General features: G+C 41.2%; 1 protein-coding gene across 2 annotated transcripts; it reads left to right on the forward strand.

Annotated features, from left to right (window-relative positions):
• Nucleotides 1–1,059: 1,059 nt before the first annotated feature.
• On the forward strand, nt 1,060–13,968 carry LOC134198471 (chitin synthase chs-2-like). 2 transcript variants are annotated; one of them, XM_062667880.1, is made up of 8 exons: nt 1,060–1,715; nt 9,211–12,082; nt 12,326–12,369; nt 12,428–12,502; nt 12,604–12,702; nt 12,764–12,914; nt 13,027–13,229; nt 13,317–13,968. In XM_062667880.1, the coding sequence occupies exons 1-8, from the start codon at nt 1,293–1,295 to the stop codon at nt 13,704–13,706; spliced, it is 4,257 nt and encodes a 1,418-aa protein (XP_062523864.1). In that variant the 5' UTR covers nt 1,060–1,292; the 3' UTR covers nt 13,707–13,968. The 2 variants fall into 2 exon arrangements, with proteins under 2 accessions (XP_062523864.1, XP_062523865.1); XM_062667881.1 differs by lacking the exon at nt 1,060–1,715 and adding an exon at nt 7,854–7,906.
• The last annotated feature ends 3,217 nt before the right edge of the window (nt 13,969–17,185 follow it).

The following is a 17,185-nucleotide window of genomic DNA, read 5'->3' on the forward strand; positions in this document are numbered from 1 at the left end:
CCCCAAGTCAGTCCTCGAGGAATGACGAAGGCGGAGAGAGACTGGATCGAGTCAAGCTTGGTAAACGGTGTCTCATTGCACATGCAAATCTTACGTGCAGGATCAGCCTCTTCCGCGACGCGTACAAACTAGAACTAGGGTCGTTGAGTCTGCCTTCGCTCCTGATGCTTGGAAGCTCAGTCTTGACGTACATATATTGAGCCCTAAGTTGTAACACTCACAGCTTTAGTCCTAATTATAACCCTCACAGCTTGTTCTAACCTCACAGCTATACCCCTAACCCTCACAACTCTATACCTAACCATCACAACTCTCACCCTAAGCCCCACAACTCTAACCCTAACCATCACAACCCTAACCCTAATCCTAACCCGTAACCCAATTCTAACCCTAATCCGGCCTGGCAACTCTAATTCTAACCCCTAGAAGTTTACCCCTAACCCTAGCTTAGATAAAACTTTAGCACTTACCCCCACAAATTTAACCCTAAAAATGATTGTTGGATCAATGATGCTATGCAATAGCAAGAGGTTTGAATTAGCTGAGACTCGTATGTCAATGGGAACCAAACCACATTGATATTAATTTTCTTGTTGTTGGAAAACCCACCAAAAAATCCTGTGTACGTGCTTGCTTACTGTATTTTATCGATTTCGAATTTGCGACTTGACATTGTCACAGATTGACACCAACTTCTGGACAGTTTTAGGTCATCGCATGTCGCTTCCTCCATGACCAAATCAGACATGGCCGAAGAAACTTTACAAGTCAAAACTCCTAGCTTTGCTCATTTTTCTTTTTCTATTTCCATTCGGAAAATGTGTTACTGCAGTGGAATAAGTTAACATGTGAGTTACGTGCTGCAGATCGATTCACTGCACTAGCACATTGTTTGCACTCAAACATCAGAATGTCAGACTGATTATGCAACTAAGAACTTCTGTAAAGTGTCTCTCGATCATAAAGAGAAAATATTGTCTTGGTTCTATCTTCAGTCACGTGTGTACGTGTAGGGGTACATGAGACGCGCACACAGCTAGTACGATCTTATTGTGTGTCTTCGTAAATAGAATTTTAATTAGTAACAAAAGTCAATATTTTTAGAAGTTCTTCGGTGCAAAGAGTTAGCTGTTAATAATCTCGTCTAACGAAGCACACTAATTTTTGGATATGAATACGTCGTAGCTAATAGTAAGTAGATCACGAGATGTTGTCTTTACTGATCACGAGACGTTTCCCTGACATGGTACTTGAGTAGCTAGCCTTTGCTCTCGGTGCATGAGTATACAGTAATGAGCGCATCAGTTGACAGTCTACCTAAAACACCACAAGAAGAAAACAACTTGCTTGACTATTCGCTTACAGTTGAAAAGAAAAAAGAAGAAGATGATGGAACGGATTGGCCGGCTCGTTCCAAATGGCTAAAAGGTGTGCGCGTTGTCTTCAGGATTGTCCTCTTTCTTGCTGTTTTGGCCTGTCTAGTCATGTCGAAACTGTCGTTTTTGATCATGGCACAACATTTCAATGACACAAACTCGTCGTCTACCCTCAAATCGGCTGAAACTAGGAAAACTAACAAAGCGGCCAATTTTTGGCGTCTCCTCTTGGCACTAATGATTCCAAGCCTATTTTCTTTCGTTCGCTCCATTTGGTGCGGTCTGTTCAGTCGCTCTCGGAGAAACTACCCGTGGCCGAGGAAGACAGCTATTCTTGTTGTAAGCTCAAATATCATTTGCATTTTGTTTGTCTCTCACGTGACAGCATGCAAGTAATTATTTATACAAACTACGCACCTTCACGTTTACTTAGTGCCCTAATAACTGGTACTCGCTTTCCAGTTGTTGACTTGAAGAGGTCTCCTGACCTCTGTGTTTTAGTACTAACCATATATGACATTTGCATAATACGCCCTATAAGGTTCTTGTTACCACCAGTCTGTACCGCTAGCCTCGTCCACAGGCGTTCGCCTCGCTCCTCCATGCAGCACTCGCACGTCACTGGGCCAATGTAACAGCCTCACTCGTCGTTCGACGTCAGCTAGTCATGTGACGCGCGAGCGCGTCACGGAGAAGCGAGGCGAACGCCTGTGGACGAAGCTACTGTAACGCCAAGTTTGCTTTGTGTGACATTCTTGGCACTAAATTACATTACCAATTCTTTTGAAACTACAGCAAAGATTGAAAGCTTTATACGTAGAAGGATAGTATTACGATGGCATACTTCATGCAGCGGCGTAGAGACGGAGGGTCCCAGGAAAGGCTTTGTCCCGTTCAAAATTTTAGGGCGTGATCCATCTGACCAGCCCATATCTTGCTTGGAAATAATACTGATTGAATAACGTAAACTAAACTAATCGATATTGTCAATTGAGAGAAATCTTCTCGCTATCTGGCTTGGTCACCCCTTCACTATTTTTACTTCCGACGGAAGAGACGATCTGGTGTACTGTTCCTTTACATGAGGTTGTCGTGTTACCGTTTTTTTTTGACTGATAAAAATCGAAAACTCGTTTAATTAACGAGTTAGCTAAACTACTAATGGAAAAGCGTCAGCGAAGCATCACTTTCTTACTGACACGCTGTATTCGCAGTTAATTTGCCTGGCACCATAGCGGATGATAAAATCGAGTACAAGCGCGTCTAGAATGGGATGAACCGTACAGCCGAACGAAAGGATCTTTGTGAATCTGGTGGCGCTTATTTTCTCCACTTAACATCTTGCTCAATTATAAGATGAATGGAGAAGCAGTACAGTGCTAAACCCTCGGCTGGTGTACATGCACGCCACATGGTAAGACATGTGCACAGTGTATGTAAGACAGCTGAGGATCAGGAGGCATGAATGCTCATGGACAAGTATAAAACCATTTTGAGAAAATGATGGGTATGTAGGAATGCATAGCACTTATTTCAATCATGCTCATCTCCTACATAACAATATTGAGATGCACGTGTGTGATTTAAGTATCAAGATTGTGATGTGGGAGATGTGCGTAAATGAAATAAGTACTCTCAATCCCTACGTACCCATCATTTTTCAAAACAATTTATACCTGTTCGTATTCATTTTTTGGTTATAAAGACGAAGTGTATGAAAGTGGGATTAAGTATGTATACGTAGCAGCTGCTGACGGATGTACCTAATAACGTTGAGAGACAGCACCCCGTTGAACAATTATTTAGTCATGTTCAACTACACGCAACTTTAAAGGGACCGCTAAGGTCACAAGGGTAGTTTAGTACTAGCTAATAATAGGTAATTACATGCTGTAGGTCAGGGTTACACACGTGACCGAACAACATGGTGTGTTGTGAAGCACTACGCAGAACTGCGTAGCAGCAGTTTACTGATAATCCACAGCATCCGGTAACACTGCTCTACCCCGAATTATGCTACTATGCAACCTGTCTCTTTAATCTACTGCATTGATTCCCCCAACAATGGTCACTAATCACTACGAGTCCAGTCTGTCCGGCGGTCTGGTTACTCTGTTTGATCGTCGCAGTACTTCCCCGGCTGTTGTTCGGTTGGTTGACCATCTGGTTGAATGGTTTTTAGCTGTGGTTGTTTATAGGAATGTGAAGCTTGTGGTAATGCTACATCCCATTTCTCTAACCTTGTTCTTTGCTCAGGGGTTCCTACTTTGGCCTCCTGGTTTTGCTCAGCAGTTGGAGGATTTCTGTGCCGGATTTGATCCGTGTGCTTACGTAATATTTTCTGGTCTCCCAATTGACATCTAAATGACAATGGCCCTGTCCCTACACAATTTTGGCAGGAAACCAGGCTGCTCCGTCGTTATGATTCCGAGCATAAATTGTGTCTTCCGCTTGTAAAACTCTGTCCCGCACCGTTCGATTATGGTCTTCATTTTTGCCTGGCCTGTCTGTTTATCACCCGTTCCTCTAACCCTGGCCTGACCAAGTTCAGGGGGGTCTGGAGTTTTGGTCGCATCAAGTTTTCGCCCGCTGGAGAAACGCCCGTGGTGGTGTGTGGTGGTGTGTGGTGGTGTGTGGTGTTGTTCGGTATGCAAACCAAAAACGACTAATCCGCTCTTCCAAAGTACCCATAACCATTTTCTTTACTCCAGCCTTGAATGTCTGGACGGCACTTTCTGTCAGACCATTGGAAGCTGGGTGATATAGTGCAACTTTGATATGTTTGAAGCCATTCTGCCTCATAAACACTAAAAACACACTGCTGGTAAAACATGGCCCCGTACCCGAGGCTACCGCGTCTAGGAGTCCGTGTTGAACAAAAGCTTGCGCAATATTTCATACCGCATCAAGCCGTTAGATGCCTGTCCAGAGTTGTAACCCTCAATCCACTTCGAGTGTCTGTTTGCATCCGCTATTACTAGAAACATTGACCCTAGGAACGGTCCTGCATAGTCCAATGCATCTACTCTTGATCATGGTTTTTGGCCACTGCCATTGGTGTAACGGCGCTGAAGGAGGGTTTGAGCAGTTTATTTGCCATATTTTACATTTCCTGACCAGCTGTTCCACCTCTGCATTAATGCTTGGCCACCAGACCGCACCCCTTGCCAATCCTCTCATCATAGCTGTTCCAGGATGAGCCTCATGAAGCTCTGTCCAAATCCGTGTGTGGCCTGTAGGAGTTATCACAACCCTGGTACCACGAACTACACAGTCAGCCTCCACGCACAGTTTTCGTGACTCCTAATTTTGTCTTGTCGTACATCTTCTGCTACTTTTTGTGGCCAGTGTTCTCTAACACATGTTCGCACTTGAGATAGTACTGGGTCGTTAGTGGTCCACCATGCAACCTGTGTAGCAGTAACTGGAAGCTTTTCCAACTGTTTAATAACGTGAAGTACTGCTTCCGGCTGGCATATATGGTGTGGTAGATTCGGTAAGGGCACTCGGCTTAGTGCGTCAGCATTGTTGTGCCTCTTTCCTGCTTTAGGTATTCTGATATCCCGCCAATATCAGCGCCCTACGTTGAATTCGTGCTGAAGCCGTCACTAGAATGCTTCGGCCTTAAGCAGTCCCTTCAGTGGTTGGTGATAAGACAAAAGTTCAAAGTGTCGGCCATAGATATAACGGTTAAATTTTGAATTCCAAAGACAATTGATTGCAGCCCCTTCACAGTCACTCTGTAAAGAATTTTTTCAGCTGCGGATAGCAACCTCGTGCAAACGCAATGGGATGTACATTCCTGTTTTCAAGCCTGTGCAACAATACGGCACCTAGTCCAAAATGTGAGCCATGGCAACTTAGTATTGCAGTGTACCTGTACACAAGAAGGCGTCAACAACCGTTTCGATTTCTGGAAGCCCTTGTCTTCATCCTCTGACCATTTCCATGTTGCTTTCTTCTGTAAAAGGGCATGCAGCAGTGCCAACACTGTCTCTCGATCTGGAAGAAACTTGCTGTAGTAGGTCAACATTCCAAGGTATGCCTTTAACTCTGCTACTTTTCGTGGTTTCGGTGATTTCTCGAATGGCCCTCATTTTTGTCTAAGTGGGATGTAATCCATCTCTGTCGATTTGATAGCCTAGATACAACAAAGAACCCCTCTGAAGTGACACTTGTCTTGTTGCCATCTCAACTCAGTTTCTCTTAGTCTCTTCAAAACTTCTCCCAAGTTTTCCAAGAGCTCAGTCTAAATCTTCCTCGTTATCAAGACATCGTCAAGGTATACCATGACGCATAGCCTTCCATGATCCCCTAAATATGGCTGGTGCCGACGCTATTCCAAACGGTAATCAGTGGTAACAGAACGTTTCTTTATGCGTGTTAACAGTTGTCAGATTTTGGGACTGGTTCTCCCGAATTAACTGGTAGTATACTTGGCTCAGGTCTAGTTTCAGAATGCTACCCCTCGTGCTAACTGTGACAGCAAGTCATCTATGTCCGGCAATGGATATCGGTCAATTTTCAATATGGAATTTAACGTTATCTTGTAATCTCGACATACTTACAGTTCTATTGGACTTCAGCACTGGAACGATTGGTGTGGCCCAATCTAACTTTTCAATGTGCTATTAATACCTGCTGCTTAAAGCCTGAACAGCTCTTCTTCCACTTTCTCTTTCAGTGTATATGGAACCTTTATTGCCTTATGAAACCTGGTGTTGCTTTTGACTTTGTGTTGTGTGTGGCTTGGATACCTTTCAGTTCTCCAAAGGTCATCCTGGAAAATCTCTCGGTTCTCTTCTAACAGCTTCTCTAGGGTACTGTGTGTGTGCAGACTGAACAGTGCCTTCCAATCCACTTGTTTGTGTTGTAACCAATCTCTACCCTGCCAACTGGGTTCGTTTTATTCCACAACGTGTAACTCCAGTTGTTTAGGAGAGGCTTTGTCTATCCCTTGTACCTTGGCCTTGATAGTCTCCAACACTTTAATTACTCTGCCCCATATGCTCTCAGTATGGTGGCACTCTCTCTAGAAAGTGGAGGAGACGACCCCATATTCCTTGTACGTCGTGACACTAATTATTGTTACCACTGCTCCTGTGCCAATCTCTATTATTAAGCATATCTCATTTATTTTCACTTGTGTCGTCAAGGTAACCGCTTTGAATTTGAATACAGGGCATATGGGTTTTATGTCTAAAGATTCTTCTTTGTCATCCTCTTCCCGTTCGCCCTGATGTGCGGTTTTTGATTTTGGCTGTGCTTTCATAATCCGACTAGATTTCTTGTCTTGCCCGTTTGATCTACAGACCTGACTGAGGTGTCCCACTTTCTTGCATGCAAAAAATTTGGTTTCTTTAAACCTTCATTCAGTAGGAGAGTGTCCTGACCATTCACAACGATAACAGGTTTGGAGCATTTGTAGTTGCATTCGGTGTACAGCCGAGCCGCATCACCCTCCGCTTCTTCTGTCGTGTCAACAACTTTGGACGCCGTTATCTCCCGTGTGACTTTCCCTGCCGCTTCTGTAGCGCTCGCTATTTCCAAAGTCCACGCAAACGGCAACTCATTTTTTGCGAACAAACGCCGTTGTGTGCGCTCATCGTCAATACCATAAACTAAGAGATAACGGAGCATCTCGTCCATTGTCTCGCCACGCTCGCAAAACTCGTATAATGCGCGCCACGCGGATAAAAACTCTACAACTGATACACCCGTATGTCGGACTCTCGAACTGAATCGCAGTTTCTGTACCATGACCAAAGCCTAGTCTGGGGTTGTAGTGGTTGCACAGAGTCTTCCTAAGATCTGTGAGAAACCTTCTCTCGGTTGCCTGTCGCCGTCAAGTTGCGCAGTAACTTCTACGTGCGTGCGACGACTGCTGAGAGAATAATTGTCTTCATTCTGGACTCATCCATGATGCCGTTGACTTTGAAATAGTACAATATTTGCTCCTCGCACTGCGGCCACTTGTCGGACTTCGCATCAGAGGCGTCTAGCCTGCCGAACGCTACCACAGGCATTGGTGTGACTGTTGATGTTCCACTGGCTGTGGCTTCGTCCTTCGTCGTCGCCATATTAGTGAACACAACTCAACTTCAATTTCCAGTGCTCGCGCCACTAATCTAACGCAACTGGGAACACTGCCCTACCCCGAAATAAGCTACTATGCAACCTCTCTCTACTCTGCTACAACTGATAATGGGGGACTTTTTCAAATCTCAGTAAACAATCTCATATCCACGCAACGCTCGATTCTACACGGTCCGAATGATAACGAGATTATTAACGCTAGCTGACACTAAACGCTTCAGAAGCCGTGACTTGGCCGGGAGATGTGTATCGAAGTTTAGCTTGGATTTTAGTTAGTTCAGAATGCGCCGTTGTTTCCGCAGTGTACAAGAAACTGTTTTTGAGATCACACAAGTTTGTATAGAGAGACATTTTCTTGAGATCAAGATGTAACCAATTTCGAGTCCTCAGTGTCAACCAACAGTCAACACAACTCGCGCAATCATGGCTTACAGGTAAGTCCTCTTCATAGTCGTGCAGATAATGCTCTACGTCCAACGCAGAGTAACATGAACAGAACACTCGTGAGTACTTAGCGTTCCCTCACAACTTAATTCGCTGGTGACCACGAATCAAGGCAATTAATATCCATGTTTGTTGACCATTGTTGCACAACTTACACCCAACAGATAGCTGCTTTGTCTTGCATGCAGGTTTAGCTATTGTGAGTTTACGTCCCGCTCCCATGTTTTGCTAGCTACGCGCAAATTTTGTGTGGCACAAACTCTAACCAAACAAAAGAGGTGGAGCCTTATGATGACATCACGTTCGTCTATTGGTCAGTAATGACACAGATTCTCGTCTGTTGGTCGGAATAGCTTCACTTGCATCTGCGCTAATCGGGTATAAATACGGTCGCACGGTCGTCGTTGGTCAGACGACTACTGTACCATTAGCCTGGATATCCGAGCCTCGGTTATAAGGTTTTTCCTTATAGTTACGCAAAGCGACACCATGAACAAGGCATGACAAGCTCTCGAAAACCAACAGCGTTTGCACCAATAATTATCTGACTCCAAGCACTCATAATTTAACCTTCTAGCGGTGAAGCGGCAGCACGACAACATCAGAAGAACTGTATACTATGCAGACCTTCCTACTCCGATCGGAAGTAAAAAGGGGAGAGGCTGGTTATGGAAGACTATAAACTTGTCTTGTGACTGGTTTAACTTCTGATATAGCAATAGACAGTTTGCTGCAGCATAGACAAAAAAGACAAAAGGCGAAAGTCCAACTTGAAATAGTTCTCGTTTTCTACAGTTCCAGTACGCAGACATAAGTGTAAAAGTTGTCTGCAATCAATTACTCTAAGTCATATAGATTGGCTGCATTAACATTCTTCTGATAGATCGACAGATTAGTGTATATAGCCAAGATACCCTTCATGTATATACGTAGCTTGAATAACCCTAAACGTGGGAAAATTTTAATCAATTGGTAATACCTACTTCTTTGCAAGTCAATATTGATTACATTTATTAGTTAGTATTATTAACATTAATTGGCTACGTCGCTGAGCAGAATCTGTGCAAGTCAATACATACTTATCGAGGTTACGTTAAATAACACAGTAACTCGACAGTACGAACACACAAGTGGGCGCCAGCTAGAGAAACAAAAATGGGCCATGCACACACAGACTCGGAAGATAAAGTTGCCGTGCACGTCAACAAGGGTGTGTATTACAACTAAATATGGTCACTACTAAATGTATCAATTAACATCTGGAAAACGGCTAATAGATGTATTTACGTTTTAGGGTTTTCTCACGTCAGCTACAGAGAGTGTTGCTCTCTGCATCTTTACGTTCGTTCTAGCTGCTCGAATTCCTCACTCTGCGATAACCATAATTCTCATGTCCGGAGTTTTCAGCGGCACCATCGTTACTCTCCTAGGACGCATTTACAAACGTAAACGTCGTCTACAGCAACGTCACGTCCAGAATGACTATGTATACCAACTCGAACAAACAGTAGGCAGCCAGTCTACCACGCACTTTCAATCTTGTTGGAATGTGTTGCATAAACTATGGCGCAAGATTTTGAAAAGGAAGCGCTACCGCACTTTCGCTACGTGGACTGCATTCATTTTACAGATATCTGGCGTTACATCTCTCGTCATAATACTCGTCGTTTTTAACAGCGAGTTTAATAACAATCAGTGGGGTGTGCTTATCTCTATTCCAGTAGTTTTGATCTTGCTGTCCGTTGTATGGTGTTCGGCTATTCAAGAATACTTGAACACACTGCAGAACACGCCAGCCGACGGTCGAAGAATAGCGAGCGCTCGCTGGAAGAATGGCATTCTGACAAACCTTTGGAGAATAATATCGCTTCCGACTGCGGCTATAATTATGTCGCTTATCAAATTTGTCAACTTGGAAGTAGACGTGGACTATTTAGGGAAAGGCTTAAAACAAGTGCGTGATGATCTGTCCGGAGATACGTTTTTTCTCGTTACCATCTTTTGTACCTGGGGAGCATACATATTGTCATGGTTCTCCTGTACGACACGAATGCATACGAGCGGATTTGTTTGGCCCCTCCTTCTAGCCACTCCTGTTGCCGTCGCTACGACCTTTGGAGTTTGCTCAAATCATAAGCTAAAGAACGAGTTAGCTTGCGAACCAGGAAAATATTACGAATACGGTCTTCTTCCCATATGTTTGATTCTGTTGTGGATATCTCAAATTATATGCTGTGTGTTCTACGTTTGGCGAACAAAACTCATTGCATTGATAAAAGAAGAAAATCTTTTTATTCAATCGTATTACAATTGTCCTTTTACCGATCAGAGTCTGATGCTCAACAGAAAGACAGAGTTTGATGATGAGAAAGTGAGAGATCCCCAAAAAGAAGCTCTCGACAGTCACGTGTTTGTCTGCACGACAATGTATCATGAAAAGCTGCACGAGCAGAAACAGCTCCTTGAGTCGATCCACCGGATAGATCTAGAACAAGGTAGAGAAAAGATTCGCAATTTTGAATCTCACATCTTCTTTGACGGTGGCTCTAAAGGCTGTCATATAACACAATTTGCTAATCAGCTCTTCAGTCTTCTTGAAGAAATGCTAAAGATTAAATTGAGTAATGGAGAGAAATGGGAAACGCCTTACGGACTGCAGATAAAGTGGAATTTGCCTGGAGGTATGCCTTTCTATGTTCACTTGAAAGATCCGCACAAAGTGAGAAAGAAAAAGCGCTGGAGTCAAGTCATGTACATGTCGTACGTTCTTGACTTTTGCTGTCGAAAATCAAACTTAAATGACGACAACACCTTTATTCTCACGACCGATGCCGATATCGAGTTTGATCGCGAAGCCGTCGAAATCATTCTCTATCTTCTATGTCGCGACCAACTCGTCGGCGGAGTGTGCGGTCGTGTCCATCCCCTCGGCAGCGGGCCGATCGTCTGGTATCAAAAGTTTGATTACGCGGTCGGTCATTGGTTTCAAAAGGTATCCGAACACGTTCTGGGTTCGGTCATGTGCTGTCCGGGATGTTTCAGTGTCTTTCGGGCACGAGCATTGCGAGAGGTTTTGCCCGAGTATGCGACCAAAGCAGAAAAAGCCAAAGAGTTTTTGACGAAAGACATGGGAGAAGATCGATGGCTCTGCACGTTGATGGTTGAGGCAGGTTGGCGACTGGAATACGCGGCTGCTGCAGACAGTTATACATTCTGTCCAGACAGTTTCGACGAGTTTTATAAACAGCGTAGACGATGGACTCCGTCGACGATGGCGAACTTGATAGAGTTGTGTTCCAATGCCAAAAAGGTAGTAGAAAACAACGACGCCATTTCTATCATCTTCATTTTCTATCAAGCAGCAATGATTTTCTCCACCATTATCGCACCGGCCACTGTCATCCTGCTTATGGCGGCCGGTATGAGTTACGCATTCCACACATCGCCTCACAATGACAATAGCGGAGAGTACATTGCGTTTCTTGTCTTGTTTCTTTTGGCATCCTTCGTGTATGGCGCCGTGTGCATCAAGTGTGGGCAGGATACGCAACTAAAAATGGCCAAAGTTTTGACTTTTGTTTTCTCTATTATCATGGCAGTAGTCGTTATAGGAGTGATTGTTCAAATTGCTAATGGATTTGAAGGAGCCGAGACACCGACACCTTCGCAACTAAACGCGCCCAGTCCGACACAATCCAGCAAAGGAATCTCTCTTACAGATGTAGCCGTTAGTACATGGTACTTCGGTGGACTAGCTGCGATTTTTATCATAGCTGGGATTCTTCACACTACCGATGTCATTTGTCTCGTCCATTCTCTATGGTATCTTCTTTGTCTTCCATCTGGTTATCTCTTTCTTATTATATTTTCGATCTGCAATTTAAACGATCGTTCTTGGGGAACTCGAGAGAAAGTCAATCAAGACCCAAAAAATAAAGATATTTGGTCGGTCTTGCGATCATTCATGGATAAATTGAGATATGCGTGTGGTTGTTGCAATTGTTGTCATCCACCAACCTTGAACGAGTCATCACAACAGAATCCACAATTTCCAAAAGATAAAAAAGAGGAACATGAGAATGACAACGCGGAAGGTAACGGAAATCTTTCGGCTTCGTCTTCGTCAGCACAACAAGCTGAAAGCGTGAATCAAGCTGCGCCCGCAAGTAAAATCTGTTGTAAATTGTAAAAGTCATTACATGCATATGTACGTTTCATCTTATAGCACCATAATCATACAATAAGCAATTTATGCAATTGTCACATGTCGTTAGTGTGCAATAAGTTGCAATGACTTTTACTTGCCGTACATACATTCATCTAAACAGGTACTCGTGACAATACTAGCTGAACGTCACGTGGTAGTTGCATAATAACAGACGTTGTATCTTAACTGGAAACAATTGTAGTAGGTATTCCCATCAGAAGATTTCTTAAGAACATCGGTGTTGCGGTAATATCATTACATAGCTTGTTAATTAAAATAATTGATTAAACGTCCGTACATATAGGATGATGTTTACGCTCCAAATTTTGAAGCTGCAGGATATCACGACACGTCATTTCTTATCGAAATTCAAGAAGCGGTAAGCTTATATACCTATGTCAACAAAATGCATTGATATTCTAACTTCCTACTTAATTCAATAAAGAAATGGAATTTATTGTTGTCTATTTGTATGCAAAGGACATCAGATCACTGGGAGTGAAGAAAGCTGGTCTTGTTCAGCGAATAATCTGGGCGATTGACGAGCTACCCGACACATCTGTACCATTAGGCGTTCCCGTACATACAAATAACGCTAAATTTTGTAATGAATGTAAGCTCTGTTTTCATCGATGTTTAGAATAACGTAACTGATTGGTTAGAGTCGCTTGGGCTATCTCAGTACCAACCGCAGTTTGCAGAAGCTGGATACGAAGGAAGAAGTGACATAGCCAATCTGGTCTCCCTAAATGAAGATATTTTGAAAAATGAAATTGGCGTAACCAAGCCAGGTTTGCTAATTCTAATCACACTGTACTTTGACGTTAGTACATGCAATGTAGTTGATTACATATTTAATAACTTAGTGTACATAGTTGAATTTTTAAACGTACTATTTGTTAGGACATTTGAAAAAGCTTAAAATGGCCTTGAAAATGGTCAAACATCCAACTAATCGTGAAATGGCAATACTACAAGCAAAACGTGTCATCGATGACTTAGAAAAACTTAGCATGGCTGCCAGCCCAGAGAGAAATGAAGAGAATATCTTTTGGAATAAACTAAAAGCAACCTGCTTAGAACCAGAATCAGAAATGTACGAAAAGGTTAGTAGTTGACACAAATCTTATGCACATTTGATTGTTTGTAAAAAAACGTTGTAACCGTCAATTTGTCTTTGTATGTTTGTGCAGGTGGATGAAATGAAGGAAAACCTAAAAGAACTTCGTGACCAGATGGTTCTTGTGTTTGCTGTGATAAGCATCATTTGGATAGTTCTCATTACCGTACTTGGCTTTCACGCCAAATTGTCGGTTCTGCACACCAACGTTCTTGGCCTCGCTTTCCTAGCTGTGTACGGGATCATTTTTCTTGTTCAGTTCATCTGCCTCATTTGGCATCGCATCGTTACTTTTATTCACTATCTGGCTCACGAAGATCATTCTTCTAGTGAAACGGGTGTTGGATCTGAAATGGAAGAAGACAGTGAGTATGATGAGATCGATTACGAAGAAGCTGAAATTGGTGTTCCTGGGGAACGAAGCCAGTCCAGATCGACAGAGCTGGTACCTTTGATCGCATAAAAACAACAAAGAGTCACTCCTAGGGCGATGAACCGTATACTATAGTCATTAATTCAATGTACGTTGTTGCGATTTGTGTATGCTTTGTTTTTTGATAGGCATGCATGCATGTTAAACGCCATTCGCGGTTGACTGTGTTGGTATTTTAATGCTCATGAATTAGTCAGTGTTGTGACATTCCGTTTATAAGGGAAAATTTTTTGGTTCGTTGGTAAATGTTTTGGTCAAACTTTTATTGCACAATTTGACAATATATTTATACTCAAACACACATTGCACTCTGTCTTCCCTCTATTCTTGCACCAGAAAAATATCTAGCACCTTCTGGTCAAAATCCTTTGCAAACCTTATTTAGAAATTTGTCATCAATGACTCGGAAATAGAAATACTTTACTAGCCATGTAAAAGCAACTTCGTGCAGACAATTGGTTTCAGCATGGAATAGACACATAAGAAGCATTTCAAGGTGATAAATGCAACTAAATTTATAATTTGAAACAGCTAAGGTCCGCGTAGCGTTGCATGGGCTACACCGGGCTAGAGCCCATCATTTGTAGGCGTGGTAAAAAATTGTGGGCTGTAAATACGTTTAGAACCAAAGCTGTACATAGTATATACACCACCGTTTTTACAGTTTGGATCTGCTACTGGTTCTACTGTATCTGTCAAGCAGAAGTCAATAAAAGTTGGCGTATTCATAAAAATGGGCGTAGCATTGTGAAGTTTAGTTCTTTATTTCTAGTGCTTATGCCACGCCCCTGTTTGGAATACAAACCATTACACATTACATCACTTTGTAATGTCCTTTCAAGTTGGCATGATTTCCCGAGGACTGGATTTCTGGGCTAAGAGTATAGCAATCGTTCTATGACCGACCGACCGATCGAGCAACTGCACTTATACCCGATTATCGCTGATGCAAATGAGGCTATTCCAACCAATAGACAAGAGGTCGTGTCATTACTGACCAATAGACGAACGTGATGTCATCATGAGGTTAGAACTCTCTTTGTTTGGTAGCTGCTAGCGAGAAGTCTGTCCTGTATGGTGTTTAGTCCTTTGCTTTACGTGTTTAGCACATAGAAAAACACCTATAGTCTACGTTTGCACGTGTATGTTTCCACAGCAACAAACAGGCTTCTAGGGAGCGAAGGTGTGACTTGTAACATTTTGCTTGTTTCACAATGTTTCTGCGTAGTGGCTCTGCAGTCTGACAGCTTGAATTTTCGATGTGTGTGGCTGAGCGGCCGTGGTGTTGTTGCAAAAAAATTACTTTTAGTGTCGTCTTCAACAGAAATTTGGCGCTTGACGGGAATTTGTGAAGAGGAACGTGCATTGTCCATGACGGCGTCTGTTTGTCGGTCAAAGCGGCTCGGCTGAGCTGTAAGTACGCTATTGCGTCTCTATTCATTTTTGTTACGGTATCGAAAGTCAGAGCGAACATACGTCTAGTCTACATGTGCACGTGCATGTTTTGTTTTGTTTTGGCTCTGGGGTCACCTCATTACAACAACCAAAATTGCGGTTAGAAGAAGCTATTTAACTACAAATTGTGCAAAATCAGTGTTTCTACTAAGGGTCTTAGGTCCAGAACCGATCATCATGAGTCTTCTTGTCAGCACACTTGCACTGCAACGTTGCAGTTGAATCTTTAAAAATGTTATAAAGAGATAGTGGATGTGTTGTTACAATGAGGTGCGGGAGTCCATGATATTATTGATATGTGAGTTAATTGTCAGTAATTATGTGTAGGAATGACTTTGTCATGTTTGTGTTGGTTTCATGATAATTTGAAAGTTGGACACTATTCAAGTAAACATAGTATGTATAGTAACAAAACTAACTATAATATATGAAAGCGATCGCAAGTTAGATTATCATATTAAACATATGTACTACAAACGGAACAACTGCAAATCGTTTTCATTAATAAGCATGCAACATGCAACACTTGCAAATCTATCTGTAATCCCAACACAACCAACATACATGTACTGTTAGTGGTGTTACTTGTCTGTAGTTTGCCATAATCTGTTCATAAAGCATGTGTTGAACATGTTTACCAGCTCTATCATTTCGGTGTCAGATCGAGACTGTTGCAAAGATAATATAAATAAATTCATTGCTTTTACATTACTTTTATTTATATATTTATTATTGGTTGATTTTCTAAATCATGGATTACAATTTATTAATAAAAATGATTAAATTATCATTGTTTAATTAATATATTTTAATTTCTTTATTTACTATTTGATGATTTATTGATATATTATTCATTTTGTGATATAAAATTGATTTATTAATTTTTTTATTTATTGATTAATTGCTAATTGTTATATTAATAAAATTTATTAATTAAATATTAATCTATTACTTATTTCTTTATCTATCATTAATGTATTGATTTATTTGTTTTTGTTTGTCCGTTCTTTTGTTTGTTGGTTTGTTTGCTTGTCTGTTTTTTTTGTTAGTTTGTTAGTTAGCTTGTTAGTCTGTTTGTTTGCTTTTCTGTTGTTCTTAGATTTTTAGTATATTTCTTGTCTGTTCGTTTGGTCTTTTAGTGTCAATTAGCTTGCTTGTTAGTTTATTTGTTAGTCCTTTTGTGTATCGGTTTATCTACTTGAATGTTTAGTGTTTTTCTTTATTTCTTTGTTCGTTAGTTTGTTTGTTTGTCTATTTGTTTGTCTGTTTGTATGCTTTTCGTTTGTTTGTCTGTTTGTTAGACTACTTGTCTGTTTGTCTGCTCTTTTTGTTTTTATTTGTCGGCTTGTTAGATAATTTGACTACTTGTTATTTTGTTTGTTTATTTGTTATTTTGTTTGTTTATTTGTTTGTTTGTTCGTTTAGTTGTTCGTTGTTTATTTTTCTTTGTTTGTTTCTCTGACAGCTTATTTGTTTGGTTACATATATTTCTTTGATTAAATATATTTAGGTTTGATTATTTCTATATTTATTGGTTAGGTTGTTTGTGTATTTGTTATTTTCTTGTTTGTTTGGTTTTTTCTTTGTTTAGTTGCTTGTTCGTCTTGTATTTTGTTTGTTTACTTGCTTGTATGTTTGTTTGTTTTTGGCTGTGCTTTTTTGGTGATTTTTTCTTTCCTTGCTTGTTTATCTCTCAGTTTGTTTTTGTTTTCTGGCATGTTTATAGTTTTTGTTGATTAATTTATTTGTTTGTTGGTCTAACAGTTTTTGGTTTATTTGTTTGTTTAATTGTTGTTTTGTTCGTTTGTCGGTCTGATTTTTTGTCTGTTTGTTCGTTTGTCTATTTCTTTGTTTGTTGTTTGTTTTTTGTTTGTTTGCTTGTTTTTTTGCTTGTTTGTTTGTTTGATTATTTGGGTTATATGTTAGTCTGTTTGTCCATTTAATTTTTTGTCTGTTTGTTTGTTTATCTGTCTGTCTGCCTGTTTGTCAGTCTGACTCTCTGTCTGTCTGTTTGTTTGTTTGTTTGTTTTTTATTCTGTTTATTGGTTTTATTT

Source organism: Corticium candelabrum, chromosome 2, assembly GCF_963422355.1.
Source record: "Corticium candelabrum chromosome 2, ooCorCand1.1, whole genome shotgun sequence".
Lineage (NCBI taxonomy): Eukaryota > Metazoa > Porifera > Homoscleromorpha > Homosclerophorida > Plakinidae > Corticium > Corticium candelabrum.

Bases quoted from the DNA above. Each gene is read 5' to 3' on its own strand.
- LOC134198471 (XM_062667880.1), top strand. From the start codon at position 1,293: ATGAGCGCATCAGTTGACAGTCTACCTAAAACACCACAAGAAGAAAAC. The intron at 1,716-9,210 runs GTAAGCTCAAAT...TTTACGTTTTAG, and splicing joins GGAAGACAGCTATTCTTGTT to GGTTTTCTCACGTCAGCTAC. The intron at 12,703-12,763 runs GTACATACAAAT...ATCGATGTTTAG, and splicing joins CTGTACCATTAGGCGTTCCC to AATAACGTAACTGATTGGTT.